Raw genomic sequence first — 23,785 nt, 5'->3', positions numbered from 1 at the left:
TCATAAATATCTTTCCATTGCGAACCCAAACAGTATCCCAGTTCTTTAGCTTTTTGCCTCGCAGCTCCGTGAAATTGTTTGTTTTCAGGGCTAAGGTGTTCCGTAACGAAGACTGGCTGTTTATTAGTTTCTAGAAACTAATAAACGACTAGCGTTCGTTAGGAAATGACTAGCGTTCAATTTATCAGTCTTGTGCTTCTTATTAAATTTGACAACTCCAGTTAGAAAGTTATCTCGTGTGCGTGGACTTTTTAGCTTAAATAGGATCGAATGAGGACGGTTGCTCTTTGGGTTTGATTTAGCAAGCCTAGACACATAAAAAATTTCACTGTCAGAGACTAAAGAGAGAGAGGGGACATTTAATAGTTTGACTGAGCTGTTTTATTATGAAAAGAAGATTTTCATTTTTACGTTCATGCAAGCACTGAATTTCTACGTTTACATTTCTTGACAGTTGATCTACTTGCCGTAAGCGAGATAAGAGATCATTAATGGAGATAGCGAATCCTCAAAAGTATTCAGTTTCTCTTTTATTTCCTGCAGTTGGGGTAGTAGCGCACTTTGCAATTCTTCCCTTATCACGCATATGCTTGGAGGACACACAATTGCAGTTTGATTTTTTAGAGCGTAGTGTAATGTTATTATCTCGCTTAGGTTATTTGCTTCGGCATACAGGGAGATATTAACAAGGTAGTTTGATAAAAATTAAAAATGGAATATTTTGCGTTACTATTTCAATTCTGAAAGTAAACGTGTACTTACCAGAGGAATCTAAAATATGTAATCATACGGTCCGCCTTAGATCGTTTTCTGATGCGTTTTGTCTATATCTATACTTATTGATCTCGGCATTGAATTCCATGAACTCTTCGAATCGAAATGTTTCTGTTATTGGTACCTAATAATACTAGTATTAATGTTATATCATATCAGACTGCCCTTGTTGTGGCCAATTAATATCTGCTCATATCATCTGCTCGTTCCAACACTCGAGCTTCTTAAGCACGGTAAGTCGCACCCAGCGGTCACCGTTCGATTCGCGTCGCGATCCCTGACCGTCGAGTGTGTTGACATTAGATAGTATTTCAACCAATTTTTTCCTCACTATTAGTAAATAAAACAATTTGAATTAAGTTATTATTTTATTATAATATCCTAAACACAACGCTTAAAACATAATATAACGTTAAAATTCAATAACACGAAGCTTGTTCTATTGCATATCACATTTATTAATATTATTTTATTTTGCGAATATTCACCACTACCTTAATTATTTCAGCGTATGGAACAAAGGCAATGTCAGGTGTAAATTGACATTAAATTATTTAATGTTAGGACAGAGGGCGCCACTATAAGTTACCTATATCAAATGCCAAAACAAACAACTTTTGAAGACAAATATGTAAATTGAAAGAATATTACATAATTTTGTATAGATATAATTACATAAATAACATAATATCACATATTTCCCGTACGTAAACTAACGTAAAAATGATTTATATTATTGATTGAATAAATACAATCACAGATTAAATACATCTCTATAAAATACGGATTTAATGGCAACACTACATATCGTCTACGCTATATGAAAACACTTAAAAGCAGGAGCCAATGCAACGGCAAAAGTGCAATGATTTTATGTTCACAGTCGAATTGGGACGAGTGTTTTTATTTTAATGAAAATACGGGACGAGACGAGCAGGTCGTTCAGCTGATGGTAATTGATACGCCCTGCCCATTACCAATGTAATCAGTGTCACTCCGGATTCTTGAAAAGCCCAAAAATTCTGATCGGCACTATAATTGCGCTCGTCACCTTGAGACATAAGATGTTAAGTCTCATTTGCCCAGTAATTTCACTAGCTACGGCGCCCTTCAGACCGAAGCAAAGTAATGTTTACACATTACTGCCTTCACGGCAGAAATAGGCGCCGTTAACAGTAAAGTAGTAATAGTTACATTTATGTAACTGTTGTGTAATAAGAGGTATTAAAACACGAATATGGTTTCGGTTGGGTGGGTTTTATTGGGTGATAATAGCATTACATGAGTGTTGTGTTTTAATAAGCAACTACCAACTGTTGCATACAAGACTTTATCTATACCCATACGCATAAACCTACTACATAAACACGCAATCGAACACTAGCCTTGTTTTATGAAAATTTTAGGCGCTGCAGTAGACTTAGCCAGCAACCAGCCACAACAAAAGTTACGAGTTATTTATAAACAATCATAATTATATATATTGTAAATGTTAGTACTCAATTAGTTCAGAATAAGAGTACAGATAACACTTGAGTTGAATGCAGAGTAATCTTATATCATGATATCAATTTCAGACTTTACTATGAGCCACATCGAGATGATAACCATAATAAAATAAATTTTACCTTTATTAGCTGATACTTTAGGTAGCTGAATACCAAAAAACGACTAGTACGTTCATGTGGATAAGTTATATTAGACATATTTCTGTATTTATTTATTTTTGTAATGACATAATTGATAAATAATAACTCGATTCTCTTCCAAACTATTTAGTTAAAATTTTTAAACTTTCTCCACTAGCTACGACTCTTCATTTAACTCGTTATAAATCGTAGAATAATATACATAAAATTGATAAATATAAAAGCCATTACCAAATTGGTTGTTCTTCTTTAAACATTGCTTCAAGTTTACCATTTTACACTAAATTAAAATGATGGAAAAAATATTTTATTAGTATTTTCATGATTTTAACCTTTTAAATAAATCTCAAATTTTTGTTCTGGCTTTCCTCTCTCCTCCTCCTTTCCTCTCTTCCTAAAAGCATTTCTCGTGCTTGGCGATGAAAAAAAAATTTTTTTGGAACGGTATTTATGGTCTTGGATCACTCATTATTAAAATAAAAAAAAAAAACATTGGATTCGAAACTTTAGTATTAACGTGATACCACGGTGAGTGACGACTACGACACAACACTACACTCACTGTACTCCTGTGTCACTCCCCAGGCCCCGACTGCATTCAACTCCCGCGACTATTACTGTGGTTGTATTTGTAAATGTGGTCTCAACCACACGCCGTCTTTAATTCTTCTTTTAATCACGTCACCCTTTTTATATCATTTCAATATATCTCCTGTTGTTTTGTGAGTATTTACCGTTACTAGACTATAGTATATTTGTAGCGCGAACAAAAATGATATACCGGGGATGCGAGAAATCATGCGTTATACGGAAAATATTGTAAGAAAAAAGCGTTTTTCCCATTTTTCTTATTCGGGTTTGAATGCTAATGAGAATGATATCGACACGAACTTACTGATTAACGGCGTTCTTACGTCAATAACAAAAACACTTAAAGACATCTATACCGCACTTTGAATATAGTAGCAATGGATATATTAAACGAGAATTATCTACATTGTTGTAAAATACTTTTGATAAATTAATTTGTCTGCTTGCGCGATAACAATGGATTCTTGCATAATAACTCAGTTATTAATAAATATTTCGGGGGGATAAATTCTAGATAAAACTATAACTACAAAATAATATATCGAAATAAACTTAAACATTTCATTTCACGCAATAAAAATGTTCGACGATTATAATTTTGTAAATTAGTCGTTTAAACTCATTTTAAACAATTGTAAAAATAAATCTTAATAATAATAATAAAAATTAATATATTACATAATAGTTCAACATGGAATTCGTGTTATTTAAATAATAATTTAATAAGATTATTCCTATTCGTAATTTTTAAAATGACAATGTAATGTCCAAATAATTTGTAAACCAATTTTTCATATATGTATTATAAAAATACTTTTTTTAACAAAATCTTTTCCAAATTTTGTCCTTTGTCTGAGTGATGGTTTGTGAGGGAGACAAAAGATAACAGATTCCAACTTAAAATAATAATGTGCCTTAGATAATTTATAAGTCTAGATAAAGCCTCTTACTGCTAGACAACCGAAGAACACAGGCCAGATTGATTCCTTTAGTGTGAATGACAAGTTACGTCTTTCTACTTTGTGTTTGTGTGCGTGCATTGCTCAAAATAGAAGTTAACAGTCAACCTTAATTTTTTTGGTCGTTTTCACAGCTGTCGTCGTCTATCTAGACATATAATAATCTAAGTTATATACTTATAACATATTCATAACGTGTGGCGATACTTTGTATCAAGTTATCGTATGGCATTGAAACATTTATTGATATTTCACATTTTCCGAGTTAATCAAATTGGTCGAGAACGTTCTAAGGCACACATCACACAGAACACCAAACATACGCGATAATAACGTAATTCCATAATACTGGTCGCGAAGTAGCACTTAAAACATAGCTCCTACAAAAATCAAAACATGCCCATTAAGAATTTATTTCTTCAAAAGTATTTTTAATTATAACACAACTTCTAAGTCACTATTATTATTATTACTGGTTAATGATAAATACTTACAAAACGGTTAGTTCACAAGCATACGAATCTTAGGCTGGGTTGCACCAACTAACAATAGCAATAACTAACATGTTAATAAAGTTACCGATTAAGCAAAAAAAAATGTGTTGTACGATTTGACAATTTTTCGATGACATCATAACTTTAACTATTAACCGTTCAATCTTCACCGGTCAAAGCTAATGTTAATATTAAATATCTGACCTGCGACCTGTCAAAAGTTTCAAATAAATATATATAAAATTGATATTTCACTTTTTAACTTTAACTATGTCAAGGAATACGATGGTGCAACACATTCCGCAGTCTATGTTAAAGTACACGTTACTGTTAACATAAAATTTGACATAAACCTTTGACAAGAAATATAAATTTAATTATTTGTATTTTTCGTACATACACCAGATTGATATACAAATGTTGCGAATCCGTTTTCTGTGTGTCGATCCCCTTACTATTATAACAGTATTTTTTTTTATAAACTCAAGAGTTTTACAGGTAATACAAATATTAAAACTATTGTTCCTCACATACATATAAGAAAGAACAGAAATATTTTATTGTATGTAACAAAGTATGTAGGTAAATTGATTTTTTTACGCAAATCAATTTTTATATTTTAGTATCCCGCTTACACCCATTATAGGTACCTATTATGGCATGAAAACCTAACAAATTCTAACCGTTCTAAGTACATCGAGATCTTTTCATTCGGTTTTGTTCTCGTTTAACCGAAATTTTACGGTTTATGACGATCTAAAGCGTTAATACTGCTAAGTTTAGTTCACAGTAAGAAACGAGAGTCTATTTGACTGATTTTCTTTACGTGAAGAGATTTTATGAAACTCAGCGGAATTAGCAATGGAGGAGCTCAAGATAACGCTTAATTATATTGATATTTAAATAAATTCTTATTTAAAATAGACGTTCCTTCTTATATGTCTGTGATAATATACTTCATTAAGACTTAATCTTAAACTAAGGTTAATGTGCAAAATACAGTTGTGTTATAATTTCGCGTGTGAACTTAAGTCTGTGTCAGTATTTCCAAGGTGAAAACTATTTTGTCTTTTTCTTACATTTGTGTAACTTTGTGAACTTGGAGTAACTTTACAATGCGTTTATTAATAATACAGGTTGTATTTTATCATGCAGTAATTATAAACTCACGGTGATAAAATACTTTTCGACCAAATTTCTCGTAAAGTGAGCCTTATTACATCGGTTTTAGGGCCATAAACCTAACTAATAACACACTAGTGCATAATAGAATTATCCCTACAAAGTTAGTCGGTAGGTACGTAACAAATTATATGAGAATAAAAAGAGAATTTTTAATTTAACCGGATAATACAGTTTTTTGTTACACCAAAGAGGTTTTATGTCACTGAAAGTCCATTACATTATTGGAATAAATAAATGTGTTCCCAATTAAGGCGAAAAAACATTTATTATTATCAAATTATTAATAATTCACATGCAATATTATATTATAAAATATATATGTACTCAATCATTACGGATTTGGCGCGGTCAGAAAACAATTGGGCGGTATTTCCCACAATAATAATTTTTTAAATAACACAATAAGTAAATGTAGGTACTAAAGAAGTGGCAATGTAACACACACAGTGAAATTGTTATAAAAAACAATCCAATATCGTTTTGAAAATTGTACATTCACCAATTATTGTTTAAATAATTAAACTTAAATGTTTGTTTTTGTGTGTGTGCAAAAGTTCGTAACCAACAAACTCGCTACCAACTTGCTCACAAGACACTCGGCTGATTTACAATTACTGCAACCCACAGCCTGGTGTATACTGAGCGACTTAGCTAACTTCTATCACAATATACTATTTCGATTCATACAATATTTAAAACTGCAGTCCTGCTTTACGACTTGCCTGCACACAAAGTACAGACTACTCAAAGTACGGAGAGAAATTGTCTACGTTTTTCTAATCATCACCAGAATTCATAATGCCTACTACTCGACTAAGTCGAGTTAGTAAGTCTTTTGTGGGGCGATGTATATGCTTTTACAACAAGATCCCAGAAAATGTTCAAAACAAAAGTATTACGACACTCAAAAGAATTGTGAAAGAAAGTTTGTGTGATAAAGGTTACTATAACATAAATGACTTTATTAATGATATTGGAAATGGAGCGACCGCCCTCAGGCTATTAAATAATAAATTAAATTGTACGATATTACTTTGTAAACATATTTTTTTGATGAAATTAAAAAAGCCCGCTGAGTTTGTTGCGCGAATGGGTGGAAGTTTTTGACTTTCAATAAGTGATGTTACATCCTATTTTGTCATTTATATTGTGTTTATATATTACTAATTAGGGTCGAATAACGCAGAGCGATGTCTAGCAGTACATTTGATCACCGTGAGTAAGTGTTAGTCAGTAGCACTCAGCAGGCGTGTCGCAGTTGATAATGAAAGCAATGTTACCACGAGCAGTATTTAGAGCGCGAACATGGAGTCGTTCTCGTCTTTGTTGATGTGCCGGTGCCGCGGCGTCGCGGGATTCTGTGCTCTATTCTCAGCGACACTGGGAAGGTTATCGGCTGCCGCGGCCCGCTCCGCTAGAAACTTGTCGAAGTCACTGCTGGTCACACTCTCTTGGGCACCGTTGGCTTCAGTAGCCGCTTGCTGTGAGATCAAATATATTATGTATTAACGAATAATAAATAAAGCTATCATAATAAATTGTATATACTCCCTATAATATTTATATATTCTATATGAATAATACGGCGTGGCGCTGCCGTGGCGACATTGAATAAACACAGAACTAATTAACTGTAACCATAAAAAAATATTCAAAAATAAAATATATAATGGCCAACTTTATGAATTTTGCTGATCTGAGGCAATTTAATTCAGTTCATAATGTCATAATGTTCCGTTAGTCGTTGCACTCAACCGCCTGTTAAAGAGGATCACACACACACATCACCCAGCTCTGGGAATATTATATCCATAATTTAAGATTAACTAAGCTAAATGCTAGAATGATTCGACTTTTTCACCGTGCTTACTACGAGGAAATCAATAATGCACTGTCCGAATATAATTGGATTGAATTATTGGATGGCCGTGATATCTTGGATGCAGTTAATATTTTTTAAGAAATAATGCATAAAATTGTTAATGATTTTATTCCAGTTAAAATTTCAAGAAGCACTACTAAGTTTCCCTGCTGGTACCCTAGATGCTTAATATGGTTAAAGAACTTTATTCTCATTAAGAACAGAACATATTCACTTACATGAGAAAACAATATAAACAGTAGGTATCTTATTCGTAGTACTGCGAATAATAAAAGTTATTCAAGAAAAATTAGAGTATCATAGGAAATGGAAAATTTATAGCAGAATTTCTGATTATGATACGTTTAGTCTGTTGCGTGATCGCGAGAAAAGGTTACAAACTAAATATTATGACTTGTATATTTCAAATTCTGAAAACAAAATAAAAAATCGTAGCAAATTCTTTTGGTCATTTGTCCGAGCGAAAAACTCTTCCACTAATATCCCTGAGATTATGAATTAAAGCGAATTAACGGCATGTGACGAAAATGATATTTGTTCTCTTTTTAGTAAATATTTTGAATCCGTTTATGAGTCACCTGTCTTAACCAACAACAATAATTGTGTAAGAACTTCGAGTAAGTATAGCTCTGTTAGCATAGGATCACTTTATCCTATTATAGTAAATAGATTCAGACTCAGTAAACTGGATATTAATAAGGGAAGTGGGCCGGATGGCTTGCTGCCTATTTTTTTTGAAGACGTGTCGTAGATCTTTATGTGGTACCAGTTTTTAAATAAGGTGACAAGCACAATGTGTAAAATTACAGAGTCATATAGAAGTTATGTACTATTGCTAAACTTTTTGAAAAAAAAAATATTTGTTTGTGTTTTTCCTATTCTACGACCCATTATTATTCCTCAAACGATACTGGTCACCTGATGGTAAGCAAGTGATCACCTCCAGCCAGGCCTAGCTAGTGGAATCCCAAGAACGTTGCCGACCTTATAAAGAGTCGAATAAACGTACGTATGGATTAGAACATGGAAAACACATTGGTAGGTGGCGGGCGAGGATCGAACCGGGTGCTCTGTGGTGAGAGACAACCGTTCTACTTGTTGCGACACTCACACTTATATAACTGACTAGAAAAATATTTATAAAAAAAATGTGTACAATTGTTATAGCATTATTGTAAGAATTTTACAAACACAATTTAATAAGAAATAAATTAATTACATACATATTAATAAGATTATGTTTTTTAAGAAAAACATAATCTTAAAATAGCATTGCATCAATAGCTTGTCATTAAAGTTGCATAAGAAAATTTATATTAAATAGAGTTAAAAAATGAAAAGCAGGTGTGTGAAACCTTAAAATCTAAATGTTGTTTTTGAAAATGTTAAATATAAGTATTAATTGTGAATAAAAAGTTGATACATAAATGTGAAGTGATTAAATAAAATATGTGAAGAAAATAAAACATAAGATCACCTTTTCCTGCTCTAACCAAGCCGATATCTCATCTATCTCCCGTTGGTCCATTCCCGTGGGCTGAATAACAAGTTCAAATTAAAAATAAAACTAAAAAAAAAAACAAAATAAGAATGTGTTTAAGAATGTATATATATAACCAAGATAAACAATTTGTTATGTTTTTTTTAAAGTACCCTCACTTGTCGGATAAATACACAAATAAAATTTGAGGGTTCGAGTCCCGCATCGCTCATAAAAATTTTGATTTCAAATTTGATTTGTGTAAGGTTAAATAAATATAATTCTTTATTGATGCGAATGCAACCCTCCTCTCCCCTCTGTCACTATACCCTCACACCCCCATACCCGAGTCCCGCGCAGGCGAGAACTTAAAAATGTGATCTCTCTATAATTGCCTGGCCGAGAATTTAATTGATAAAATAACATAAAGATATTATTATGAAGGTCACATATAATATACGTAAAGGCTTCTAACATTCATTCTTGTTTGTATTAGTTGTTGGTACACAGTAAAAAGTATATTACACATACAAATAAAATTTATATTATACTCGATTTATATAGACCCGACAGACGTTGTTCTGTACATAATATATTTTTTTTATTATGTACAGAATAACGTCTTTTTAATGAATTTGTCAATAACATTTCATAACATCAAATTTTTTTTTCGTAAAATATGCTCCCTGTAGTTATAATGAAATTGTTTCACAGCAGAATTGTCAAAGAGTGCGTCAATAAATTCTCTCACAGAAAATATGTCCATACAAAACAAATATTGGAAATAAAAATAATTATGGGTCCCAAATCGAAATAAAAACTATCCTATCTCTCAAGTTGGACTAAACTGCACTCCACGAAGTAATCCCTATTTAAATCCGTTCATTAGTTTAGGAGTCCACCGCGGACAAACACGTAATTTATATATATTAAGAAGATACAACTTATATAACTCACCAGTGGTTGCCCCGGGGCATGTCTCTGCGCAGCAGTGGCCAGACTGGCCGAGCTCTGGTCCTCCAAGTTGTCAGCATAACTACTTCCACTAGAATGTTATTATAAGCACATATAAGTTTTCAATTCAAATTAAGTCCAAAAAATCAAAATTCATTTACTAAAAAATTAGCCTTATGGTGAAATAATAAACTAATGAATGTCTAACAGCCGTTCCCAATATACTATCTACATATAGAGCTAAATAACTACCTTCTACTGTCAGTATATAAGCTGTCAATAATCTGAAGCTGTCCCAATATACCCGATAAGTCATTCTTATCGCCTTATATTGGGACGCGTGAATTGCAATTTCCATACAAACTTCTATCGCTGGTAAGCTATACGTCCTTCCATTGACAGACAGCGTGTACGGATAACGTGAGTTACCGTCGATAAGTTTATTGGGACAGAAAAGTCAACGATAGTTATGATTTTTATCCCAAGTAAGCCACAACACACACAGTTTTGTTATTAGGCGTTCATAGGCGAATATACCTTAATATAATCTGACGTTATGCGCATGACCTATTTATAACACAGACACCAGGAGAATATAAATATGGTAGCGGTGATAGTAATGTCTTTCATAGCGGTTGTAATCATGTGTCATCCGAGCAACATGTACCAGGACTTCATATTATGCAGATTAGAGGTTCATACACAACGCACATATTAAAATTCCTATACAAGTGCTGACCCGATTTTGTTGTTGTAATTAGTTGGTGCTCGTGTTTTTGTTTGCGCTCTACTTAATACCCCCTCCACTCGTATTGACCAAGGCAAACTCCCACAGTTTGCTCGGGCTTGCTTACAAATACCTATTAACAAAGCTTGAGAAAAGAAATCACAGCACCTGTGTAGGTATTACGTTACGTTCGTAGAGATTTTTCATACTTCTTATAATAAAATTCTTCATCACTTTTGAAGGTTTCATAAATTTTGGTACAAAGTTAAATTGTATACTTTAAGACCCAGAAATGAGGGATATGTATATATATATATATATCACTTTAAATATTATCAAACTTACTTAAACAATACAATTTTTTATATAAGAGGAGGCAAACGGGCAAGAGGCTCACGGGACGGGGAGTGGTGAGGCAACCGCCCATGGACATCCGGAACAACAGGTGTCAAGTGTTGCCGCCCTTTAAGCTATATTTATAAGGTATATATATTTTAGGGAGTATGCTCTTTTCTTGGAGATCCCTAAATCGTATCGGTTCGTAAAAACAAATTAGTTGCACAACACGCGATTGTGTAATACCAGACGTCAACGTGATGCGGGTGGTATTTTGCATATCGACGTGGTTGATTGCTGGAATCAACCCGAACAGCACCTCTGAGCACTCCCCGTGATAAATATAGAAGATGCAGAGAGAACCCACATCTATACGCAACGAACATTTAAATGAATATAAATCAGTGCTAAAGAAAAAGTTGTATACAAAAGGGTACTATAAAATATCTGAATATCTGGATCTAAAGAACCCTTAGGACTGAGCTGCTGGGCTGTTACATGTCTGTCTTAGTTTGATAAATGTCATTATAGTTATATAATTTAAATATTAATATTGTTTCTGTTTTTTAATCAATTTTAATAATCATTATCATGATATCATGAAACAAAATTGTAAGTTTATGGCATTTAGTAAGTATTGCATAATATGTAGATGAACTTGAATTGTTTTGTTATTCGGTAGATTTCTCGTGGCAGGTATTGTCATGCTCGCTTAAATGCCTCTGCTTGTGGCGGCGACGTGGGGCGGGTCGTTTCCTTCCCTAAAATATGGTCGAGGGAGGCGATGGCTGGTCCATGCGTCATGCTCGTGAACGGGTGCTACTCGTGGGGGCTGGATGATCTTGTTACCGGGTTGCTTGATGTGTTTTTTTATTATTATTATTTCCTTTAAAGTTAAAGTTATTATATATTTTATTTTATGAAATGCTCACATAATGCCTCTATTTATTTACGGTATGTGTGGATTGATGCATCTACTATACTCAATAACTCTTGTGTTTATAAGTATTAATTTACTTTTTTTTCTTTTATTGGCTTACTCATGTAAGCCTTTCAGTTTTTGATTTTTGAGTATTTTTGTTGTGTCACTTTGTATATATTGTAATTGAAATGATTTGTAAAACAACTAAAATGTAAATCTTGACTTAAAAGAGTGGCAATGAGTTTCTTGCTACTTCTTCTCATTAGCTCAACCCTTTACGAAGTAGCGGTAAATTCAATAAGAAACAATATTTATATATTTTTTTTGACATTCATAAGTGTCATTTTTGTGACCTACATGAATAAAGTGTTTTTGAATTTGAATTTGAACGTCAAACAATCAAGCCGATCGGAGATGACTTGATCGTCTATGATTCGAGCCGCTCGTCGTTGTATGAGATCGTTTAATGATATGTCTGACTATAGTTGTTATAAGTATAATATCTCACCCAGTCTTGGCCGTCTCGTAGGTCACGTTCCGCGACTGTGCGAACATGTCAAACTCGTCCTTCGATCCGCTCGGTGACTTCCCGGCTGGTGTCTCCGTCACACCTTCAACCATTTATTAATGTATACAATTTTGTCGCAATATCTACCCATTCCACATGACTGAGGAATATCCAATAGATGTGTGCTTTCTTGAGTGTATGGACTCCGAGTGTCGTGCCAGAATTTTGCGAGTCAACATCTCCTGAGTATGCCTCGTGTATAGACAAAAAACGTGTCGAACTGATTGAAGACGAACCTTAGCGGAATTTACATCAACCATTACAAGAAGGCGCACAACAATTGGATAATAATGGATTTCCGCAAAATAACGCCTACTTCAATAAATAACTGAGGAAGTAAAGGAATCGCAAGCAACAAACTGGACTTAGTATTTTTTTTACAAATTTATCGACTGTGATATAACGACCCAGTTAGCGAAGTGCTTAGTGTCCCTGCCCGCCGACCTAGAGGTGTCGGGTTCGAATCGCGGTCGGTGCAAACAATTTAAAATATGGATTTTAATAGAATATGGATGTTTGTTTCCTAGTAATGGATTTTTTTTAATGTATATCTTATTAAATATATATTGTTGTCTTGCACCCGTAGTTAGAGGGTAAGCCTATTGTAAAAACTGCACCAATATTATAATTATTAATCAGTTATTTTGTATGGTTAAGGAGGGCAAACGAGCGTACGGATCACCTGGTGTTAAGTGATCACCGCCGCACACATTCTCTTGCAACACCAGAGGAATCACAGGAGCGTTGCTGGCCTTAAAGGAAAGTGTAATCAGTTGCAAATGTAATGAAACTGTGAAACTCACTCAATTTAGCAAGGTCCGGTACATCATCGCTGAGGTCGATCAGGGCATCCTCTTCTTTCTTTGGAGCTGAAATAGATGAAGAAATGAAAGTTTATCATGATGTAAAGTGGACCGATGCATTTTTTTTTATGAAAATAAGGGACGAGACGAGCAGCACGTTCACCTGATGGTAATTGATGCGTCTTGCCCATTACAATGCAGTGCCACTCAGGATTCTTGAAAAAGCCCAAAAATTCTGAGCGGCACTACAACTGCGCTCGCACCTTGAGACATAAGATGTTTATATTATGTGCTACCTGTTGATAGGTTTTAAGTCAGTGCCAAGCCCTTAACAAAATTAATCTTAATGTTACAAACAGCTATCTCACAGTAATTATCAACGACAACTGCCCACTTGAATTGTTTTGTTCTAGAAAATACGCTATACCGCTCAAAGTCACGCGTGGCAAGTGTAGGTACCTACTATCTATTTATTATACGGCTTGGCACCGACGGTTTACATATATTAAAAAAAATAGAATTGACAACCTCCTCCTCCTTTTTGAAGTCGGTTAATAAGATAAAGCGAGTAGTTTTGAGGTTACAATTTTTTCTTTTTATGATTATTTAAAAATTTCATACGACTAGAATGCCCGCGCGCAATGATATGAGAATAATTTATTTATCGATATTTTTACATAATATGCATTGTCATTAAATTACAGTTCGTTTAAATATTTTACAAGCTTATATATAATATGACTACACTGTGATGTCTCAAATAGAGCTATTAGATTAACAATAACTATTTACCTGGTATAAATACCACTGGACAGGATGTTCCAAATGTTTGACAGCAAATTTATTGTGCCTATTTGAAGCGCCACTCGCGAGCGTTTAGAGGACTAATTTTGACGTATAATACAAATGGCTGCGAAGGACCGTACAAAACTCTGAAGTATTTTTACATTTTGAATTAATTTCGTTCGTTTTCCGTGCTATTTATACTTCAAGAAGAATCAACGTAATAAAGTACACAATTTGTTTTGTAAATAGTTTCCCACCACCTATCGATGTTTGCTAAGGTGTTCTTCACTAGTACCGCAGACTCTCGCTACATGGCCAACAGCGCTAAAATGGCGAATATCAAACAGGCACAAAAGCACTTTGATAGCCGCCAGTCCAGTGATATAAAGTAGAGGTCAGTGGTAAGGACTGTATGTTTGTTTGTGTGTGTGTGTTTGCAATGCATGTAGGTAGGACAAATTAAATAGAAGGGTTCATTGTGCGTCGCTCAGAGTCCCGCTATGATGTGAATTAGTGTAGTGTGGTGACGTCACAGCGCTCATCGACCCCCGCTAGCTAATCTACTTAATATTTTGGCTACGAATGTTTTAAATAGATCCTCTATTAAAAACGTGATAATATTCTTCATTGATCCCTACAACCAATACGTAATCTATAAATATTAATTTAAAAATTTGTTAAAACCAATAAAGAAATTTATTTATTATTTTTTATTATTTAAATATTCACAAGAACGTAATATGTAAAACAATAATTGCCAAATTAAACGTAAAAGTACAAATTCAAATTCAAATATTTTTATTCAAAATAGGATGTGACATCACTTATTGAAAGTCAAAAAACTACTACCCATTACAAAATGAATGCCTCAGATCTGAGAAGAATGGGCGCAACAAACTCAGCGGGCTTTTTTTCATCGAATAAATATGTTTACAAAGGAATATTTTACAATTAAACTTATTATTTAATAGCCTGAGGGCGGTCACTCCATTCCCAATCTGTGGTATCATTAAGAAAGTCATTTATGTTATAGTAACCTTTACCACACAAACGTTTTTTAACAATTCTTTTGAATAACGTTATACTTTTGTTTTGAACATTTTCTGAGATCTTGTTGTAAAAGCATATACATCGCCAAACAAAAGACTTACTAACTCGACTTAGCCGAGTAGTAGGCATCATAAGTTTATGTCTTTTCCTTACAATACATACTTACAATCTTATTAATATGCTCACAGCCTTCTAGGGCTGCCAATATGATTGATATTTTTTTAAATATAAGAGGAGGCAAACGGTCAAGAAGCTAACGTGATGGGGAGTGGTGAGTCAACTGCCCATAGACATTCACAAAACCAGGGGCCAACAGATGCGTTTCCGGCCTTAGATGCCCATGGACGGCCGGTATTCAGTTACCACCAGGTGCGCCAACCCCCATTTAGCTCCCTTACCCATTTTTAAATTACTTTTGAACGGATTTGCGAACTCTCTATATTTTAACCGGTATTTTTGAGTTAAAGTGGTGACATTACTATATTATATCATAGTAATATAATAATCATTTATGTTATAATGTTAATTTGATAGGTAAAAACTAACAAAATACAAGTAATAGAACAGTAATTGCGTAACGTAGCTTGAACTCGGACAGCGACCAGTCTCGGCGGTGTACAGTGTGACACTCAATAGTTTTGTCTCCCCAAAATTGCTTAGCGGCCGTGTAAGTCATGTGTATGTGTGTGTGCGTCGATTCAGTCACTCCAGTATGAAGTTAAAGTACTGTTATATTACTGTATTGTGATACTAACGAGCAGTGTTTCTCGGAACGCCCATCGCCGCTCCGAGTATTTCCACCGGCGTAGCTCCGCCCACCGCCGCCTTTCTGCATACAGGAAGAGGAGGAATCAATTAAGAGGAAACATTAGCTGAGGCTTTTATATACCGATGGTAATGAGTTTTACACCTCTCATATTCGGCAAGTAGGTCCTTATTACCCCCAAATGGAACTTGTAGGTGACCAATTAGCGCTCTAGGGTAATAATGTAGCTAGAAATGCCCTAGGGCGGTAAGTAATTAAACAAAACCTCTTCGCTCTTTCAAAAAGTTCGCGTACATATAACCATCATAATGGCAATAGACATCATGCATTCAGCCCAATGACAAAAGAGGTCGCTTCGCTATTCAGCCTTGCCTTCGTATGATTATAATAGTCAGCAATTTTAAATTTCGTTTCAATTTCGTTCTTGAAAAAATAATTAAAAAAAACGATAAAAAAAGGCGGGAATAGAAAACTTTTACTTTAAATATTGTTTGTTTTTTTGATTTTTTATAATTACGTCTAATTAGGAAAAAAACGAGTTCTGCAAGTGATGAAGAAATCCCGATTCAATGAAAATGGAAGCTGAAGCAGCAATTAACAATATTTTATTATTGTAATGCCAGTATTTTTTTCTACTTATCTCACAATCAAGATGTAAAGCAGAGTAGCTCGAGTGTAAACATCAATTATATAAATATCTCGGGCTGCAATTAATGCCTTACAGCCCTTGGCTACTAATCTACTATTACGTTGAATAGTAAGAAAATAAGCTGTCAGACTGTTTTAATTTGCTCGTTCATTGTTGTCAGATTTGTATACTAGGCCTCTGTTTACGGCCTATTAAGACGTTTTAAGGACTCTTCGAAGTTCTCTAGAAACAACTTCCCGGTAACAACAAGGAAATTCATTCCACAGCTTTGTAGTACATGGAAGAAAGTTGCTTGAAAACCACACTGTGGAGGACCGCCACACATCCAGATGGTGGGGATGAAATCTTTATTTGTGGCGTGTCGTGCGAAGGTGGAATTCGGCGGCAGGAATCAGGTTAAAAAGCTCTTCGGAACACTCCCCGTGATAAATGCGGTAGAAGACACACAATGAAGCGACGTCTCTACGCAACGCCAAGTGATCCAGTCGTTCACAGAGTACTGGGTCCCCAACAATTCGAGGTGCTCTGCGTTGCACGCGGTCAAATGGATCGAGCTGATACTGTGGTGCGCCAGACTAGCGGTGACAGCAATACTCCATGTATGGCCGAACCTGCGCTTTGTAAAGCGCCATGTGTGGGCTTGAAGTATTTCCGTGCTCTATTTATGAAACCCAGCTTCTTCGAAGCCAATTTGGCTTTGCCCTCCAGATGGCCACGGAATCGGCAATCGCTCGAGACTTCAAGACCCAGTATTACGATACTAAGCGAGACTGTAAGGTAAGTGTTGTCGAAGAGCGGTGATACGACAGATGGGGTTTTTTTAGTGGTAAACGTGCAAACTTGAGTCTTCTGAAGGTTAAATTGAACAAGGTTAAATTTACCCCATTCCGCGACCATTTCAAGAGAGGACTCGATAGAAGACACAAGTTTCTCCCGGCACTGGTCGACAATTTCCCTAGAGAGACCTGCATGGCCCGTGTATACGGCATCGCCCGTGCTGCCGTCTGCATAGCAATGTATGTTGGAGGAGTCCAACATATCATTGATATGCAGAAGAAACAGTGTGGGAGATAGCACACAGCCTTGGAGCACTCCAGCGTTCACGGGCTTGGGATTCGAGCAATAACCGTCGATAACGACCTGTATGCTGCGTCCAGTGAGGCAGCTGGAGGTCCACTTACATAAGCACTCGGGAAGCCCAAATGATCGAAGTTTTGACATGCCATTCACGATAAATAGCCTTCTCTATACCCATGCTAACTGCCAGGCCTTCCCCCTTACTTTCGATAGTCGCCCATCTATGTGTCAGGTAAACCAGAAGATCGCCTGCCGATCGACCATGGCGAAAGCTGTACTGTCGGTCGTTGATCATATGGTGACCCTCTAGGTACACCAAGAGCTGACGGTTTGGAGAGCAAGGAGGTAATAGCTATAGCTATACCTATAGGCCTGTATCCGACCCGCTCGACTTATTGACGTCCAACGAAAACAGAGATCGCCGAACAGTTTTCTGTCTGAATTGTACTTCAGGCATAGAGCTCTGACACCGCGGGATGGTCGACGGTGTTTTTTCATTGTAGTCAAGAGTCGAGATGGAGGCAAAAAGAGCACACAGGCGATCGGCTTACCCTTTTTCTGGCCCATAGCCAGGGTGTCGTTCCACATGTGCAACGGCGGCAGGTACGGCTGGATGAAGTTACCAAGAGCAGCTTTCGACAACGACCACAGACTGCTTCGTATGGCTTATGTGTTAGTCTACATGCAGTTTTGGACATAACCTTCGCCACGGAAAATCTTGCCAGATATATCCTGAACTGGAAGGTGAGTAATGAAAACTCCATGTCCGACCACAAACACATAACTTTTTCTTTAGCAGCTTCTCTGGACTGCCGAACCATAACCTTTAGGAATCTGAGACGGACTGCCTGGGACCTACCAGGTAAACCTAAAGCGGAACCTTGAATCTATTCCTAAGAGTATTAACTTTGTAGAGTCTTGATCTAGCTGTGTCGGCTCTGACGCAAGGTATTATAGATGCCTATAAAGCGAGCTGTCCACTAGAAACAAACACCTCTAATCGAGAAGTACCGTGGTGGAATTCTAAGCTTGAGAACCTTAGAAAGAAAACCCGAAAATTATTAAACTAGGCTGAAACACCAAAAATTGGTCAGTTTACACAAAAGCCTTGACGCAATACCATAAAGAAATTAGGAGGGCCCGAAAATAATGTGGCTACTGTTAAGCGGCTAATTGAAGAAAACTCGCGGATTACCTATGAGAATTCGAGGACTATTGGGGACTGGTTTGAGCCAAATTCAGAAAATTTTACACGAAGAAAGTTCGGAAACTTTGTTGTCGTTGTATCTCTCATGAACTGACAGCGGAGCAGAAGCGGGCTCGCATGGAATGGTGCTAACAGATGCTAATGAAGTACGACCACGGACATTCTATTGTTGTTGTATATGCTGTTTACGACATTGTCACAGTAGACGAAATGTGGATTTATTGTTTTGAACCCGAAAAAAACCAGCAATCGTGTGAATGGGTGTTTGAAAATGAGAACAGGCCAACAAAAGTGAGCCAAGCGAAAAACGTTAGTAAAAAAATGATCGCATATTTTTCAGCTACGGATTTCATCAGCACAATTCCACTTGATGATGAAAAGAGTATTAATGCCGAGTGGTATTCTACCATTTGTTTACCCAGGGTGTTAAAAAAAGTTCGCGAAAGACGACCAAAAAGCAGCGTTCTCCTACATCATGTTAATAATAATAATAACATGGTGCCAAGACAATGAACTAGCGGTTAATGCTGACAAACCCGGCCTGGTGCCTTTTACCAGGAAGTGTAAGGCTTCATATACCCGCGACTGAATAAAAAATGTATACCGTTTTCCGACAAGGTAAAATATCTAGGACTTCCTTCAAACCAGAAACTTACCTGGAATAGTCAAGTGGATGGTATTGCGCAAAAGGCAAAATTTGCCTTGTAGTAAGCCCAACGTGGCCCTTTGGCTGTACACAGCCATTGTAAACCCACTTATATTATATGGCCCAGTGGTCTGGTGCAGAATAATTGCCCAAAAAACCGTTATTGCCAAATTAGGAAGCCTTGAAAGAACTGCATGCGCCATAACAATAAGAGCCATGACCTCCACACCAGTAGCAGCTCTAAAAGACCGTTATTGCCAAATTAGGAAGCCTTGAAAGAACTGCATGCGCCATAACAATAGGAGCCATGACCTCCACGCCAGTAGCAGCTCTAAAAGACCGTTATTGCCAAATTAGGAAGCCTTCAAACAACTGCATGCGCCATAACAATAGGAGCCATGACCTCCACACCAGTAGCAGCTCTAAAAGACCGTTATTGCCAAATTAGGAAGCCTTCAAACAACTGCATGCGCCATAACAATAGGAGCCATGACCTCCACGCCAGTAGCAGCTCTAAAAGACCGTTATTGCCAAATTAGGAAGCCTTGAAAGAACTGCATGCGCCATAACACTATGAGCCATGACCTCCACACCAGTAGCAGCTCTAAAAGACCGTTATTGCCAAATTAGGAAGCCTCCAAAGAACTGCATGCGCCATAACACTATGAGCCATGACCTCCACACCAGTAGCAGCTCTAAAAGACCGTTATTGCCAAATTAGGAAGCCTTCAAACAACTGCATGCGCCATAACAATAGGAGCCATGACCTCCACGCCAGTAGCAGCTCTAAAAGACCGTTATTGCCAAATTAGGAAGCCTTGAAAGAACTGCATGCGCCATAACAATAGGAGCCATGACCTCCACACCAGTAGCAGCTCTAAAAGACCGTTATTGCCAAATTAGGAAGCCTAGAAAGAACTGCATGCGCCATAACAATAGGAGCCATGACCTCCACGCCAGTAGCAGCTCTAAAAGACCGTTATTGCCAAATTAGGAAGCCTTGAAAGAACTGCATGCGCCATAACAATAGGAGCCATGACCTCCACACCAGTAGCAGCTCTAAAAGACCGTTATTGCCAAATTAGGAAGCCTTGAAAGAACTGCATGCGCCATAACAATAGGAGCCATGACCTCCACACCAGTAGCAGCTCTAAAAGACCGTTATAGCCAAATTAGGAAGCCTTGAAAGAACTGCATGCGCCATAACAATAGGAGCCATGACCTCCACGCCAGTAGCAGCTCTAAAAGACCGTTATTGCCAAATTAGGAAGCCTTCAAAGAACTGCATGCGCCATAACAATAGGAGCCATGACCTCCACACCAGTAGCAGCTCTAAAAGACCGTTATTGCCAGATTAGGAAGCCTTCAAACAACTGCATGCGCCATAACAATAGGAGCCATGACCTCCACGCCAGTAGCAGCTCTAAAAGACCGTTATTGCCAAATTAGGAAGCCTTGAAAGAACTGCATGCGCCATAACAATAAGAGCCATGACCTCCACACCAGTAGCAGCTCTAAAAGACCGTTATTGCCAAATTAGGAAGCCTTGAAAGAACTGCATGCGCCATAACAATAGGAGCCATGACCTCCACGCCAGTAGCAGCTCTAAAAGACCGTTATTGCCAAATTAGGAAGCCTTCAAACAACTGCATGCGCCATAACAATAGGAGCCATGACCTCCACGCCAGTAGCAGCTCTAAAAGACCGTTATTGCCAAATTAGGAAGCCTTCAAAGAACTGCATGCGCCATAACACTATGAGCCATGACCTCCACACCAGTAGCAGCTCTAAAAGACCGTTATTGCCAAATTAGGAAGCCTTCAAACAACTGCATGCGCCATAACACTATGAGCCATGACCTCCACACCAGTAGCAGCTCTAAAAGACCGTTATTGCTAAATTAGGAAGCCTTCAAACAACTGCATGCGCCATAACAATAGGAGCCATGACCTCCACGCCAGTAGCAGCTCTAAAAGACCGTTATTGCCAAATTAGGAAGCCTTGAAAGAACTGCATGCGCCATAACAATAGGAGCCATGACCTCCACACCAGTAGCAGCTCTAAAAGACCGTTATTGCCAAATTAGGAAGCCTTGAAAGAACTGCATGCGCCATAACAATAGGGGCCATGACCTCCACGCCAGTAGCAGCTCTAAAAGACCGTTATTGCCAAATTAGGAAGCCTTGAAAGAACTGCATGCGCCATAACAATAGGAGCCATGACCTCCACACCAGTAGCAGCTCTAAAAGACCGTTATTGCCAAATTAGGAAGCCTTCAAAGAACTGCATGCGCCATAACAATAGGAGCCATGACCTCCACACCAGTAGCAGCTCTAAAAGACCGTTATTGCCAAATTAGGAAGCCTTGAAAGAACTGCATGCGCCATAACAATAGGAGCCATGACCTCCACGCCAGTAGCAGCTCTAAAAGACCGTTATTGCCAAATTAGGAAGCCTTGAAAGAACTGCATGCGCCATAACAATAGGAGCCATGACCTCCACGCCAGTAGCAGCTCTAAAAGACCGTTATTGCCAAATTAGGAAGCCTTCAAAGAACTGCATGCGCCATAACACTATGAGCCATGACCTCCACACCAGTAGCAGCTCTAAAAGACCGTTATTGCCAAATTAGGAAGCCTTCAAACAACTGCATGCGCCATAACACTATGAGCCATGACCTCCACACCAGTAGCAGCTCTAAAAGACCGTTATTGCCAAATTAGGAAGCCTTGAAAGAACTGCATGCGCCATAACAATAGGAGCCATGACCTCCACGCCAGTAGCAGCTCTAAAAGACCGTTATTGCCAAATTAGGAAGCCTTCAAAGAACTGCATGCGCCATAACACTATGAGCCATGACCTCCACACCAGTAGCAGCTCTAAAAGACCGTTATTGCCAAATTAGGAAGCCTTCAAACAACTGCATGCGCCATAACACTATGAGCCATGACCTCCACACCAGTAGCAGCTCTAAAAGACCGTTATTGCTAAATTAGGAAGCCTTCAAACAACTGCATGCGCCATAACAATAGGAGCCATGACCTCCACGCCAGTAGCAGCTCTAAAAGACCGTTATTGCCAAATTAGGAAGCCTTGAAAGAACTGCATGCGCCATAACAATAGGAGCCATGACCTCCACACCAGTAGCAGCTCTAAAAGACCGTTATTGCCAAATTAGGAAGCCTTGAAAGAACTGCATGCGCCATAACAATAGGGGCCATGACCTCCACGCCAGTAGCAGCTCTAAAAGACCGTTATTGCCAAATTAGGAAGCCTTGAAAGAACTGCATGCGCCATAACAATAGGAGCCATGACCTCCACACCAGTAGCAGCTCTAAAAGACCGTTATTGCCAAATTAGGAAGCCTTGAAAGAACTGCATGCGCCATAACAATAGGAGCCATGACCTCCACACCAGTAGCAGCTCTAAAAGACCGTTATTGCCAAATTAGGAAGCCTTGAAAGAACTGCATGCGCCATAACAATAGGAGCCATGACCTCCACGCCAGTAGCAGCTCTAAAAGACCGTTATTGCCAAATTAGGAAGCCTTGAAAGAACTGCATGCGCCATAACAATAGGAGCCATGACCTCCACGCCAGTAGCAGCTCTAAAAGACCGTTATTGCCAAATACGGAAGCCTTCAAAGAACTGCATGCGCCATAACACTATGAGCCATGACCTCCACACCAGTAGCAGCTCTAAAAGACCGTTATTGCCAAATTAGGAAGCCTTCAAACAACTGCATGCGCCATAACACTATGAGCCATGACCTCCACACCAGTAGCAGCTCTAAAAGACCGTTATTGCCAAATTAGGAAGCCTTCAAACAACTGCATGCGCCATAACAATAGGAGCCATGACCTCCACGCCAGTAGCAGCTCTAAAAGACCGTTATTGCCAAATTAGGAAGCCTTGAAAGAACTGCATGCGCCATAACAATAGGAGCCATGACCTCCACACCAGTAGCAGCTCTAAAAGACCGTTATTGCCAAATTAGGAAGCCTTGAAAGAACTGCATGCGCCATAACAATAGGAGCCATGACCTCCACACCAGTAGCAGCTCTAAAAGACCGTTATTGCCAAATTAGGAAGCCTTGAAAGAACTGCATGCGCCATAACAATAGGAGCCATGACCTCCACGCCAGTAGCAGCTCTAAATGCACTTCTGAACCTGTCGCCCCTAAACCTATATCTACAAAAGGAGGCGAGGGCCAGCATGCATAGACCCATATGTCGCAGAACTGGCTGTGGAATCTTAGGACACTGCCCCAAATTTGGCA

General features: G+C 37.7%; 1 protein-coding gene across 3 annotated transcripts in view; it reads right to left on the bottom strand.

Annotated features, from left to right (window-relative positions):
• Positions 1-1,129: 1,129 nt before the first annotated feature.
• The window catches only part of LOC126972457 (TOM1-like protein 2), a 44,627-nt gene continuing 21,971 nt past the window's right edge, over positions 1,130-23,785 (bottom strand). For 2 of the 3 annotated variants that reach the window (XM_050819239.1, XM_050819240.1), the window contains exons 8-13: positions 15,916-15,989; positions 13,325-13,390; positions 12,462-12,564; positions 9,972-10,059; positions 9,012-9,071; positions 1,130-7,133 (exon numbers count right to left, since the gene is read on the bottom strand). In XM_050819239.1, coding sequence (XP_050675196.1) covers positions 6,945-7,133; positions 9,012-9,071; positions 9,972-10,059; positions 12,462-12,564; positions 13,325-13,390; positions 15,916-15,989 — 580 coding nt within the window. In that variant the 3' untranslated portion in view covers positions 1,130-6,944. The remainder of the gene's footprint in view (positions 7,134-9,011; positions 9,072-9,971; positions 10,060-12,461; positions 12,565-13,324; positions 13,391-15,915; positions 15,990-23,785) is intronic. The other variant, XM_050819241.1, reaches the window with a different exon arrangement.

Source organism: Leptidea sinapis, chromosome 26 (assembly GCF_905404315.1).
Source record: "Leptidea sinapis chromosome 26, ilLepSina1.1, whole genome shotgun sequence".
Lineage (NCBI taxonomy): Eukaryota > Metazoa > Arthropoda > Insecta > Lepidoptera > Pieridae > Leptidea > Leptidea sinapis.
This window is presented reverse-complemented; position numbering and strand designations above follow the sequence as displayed.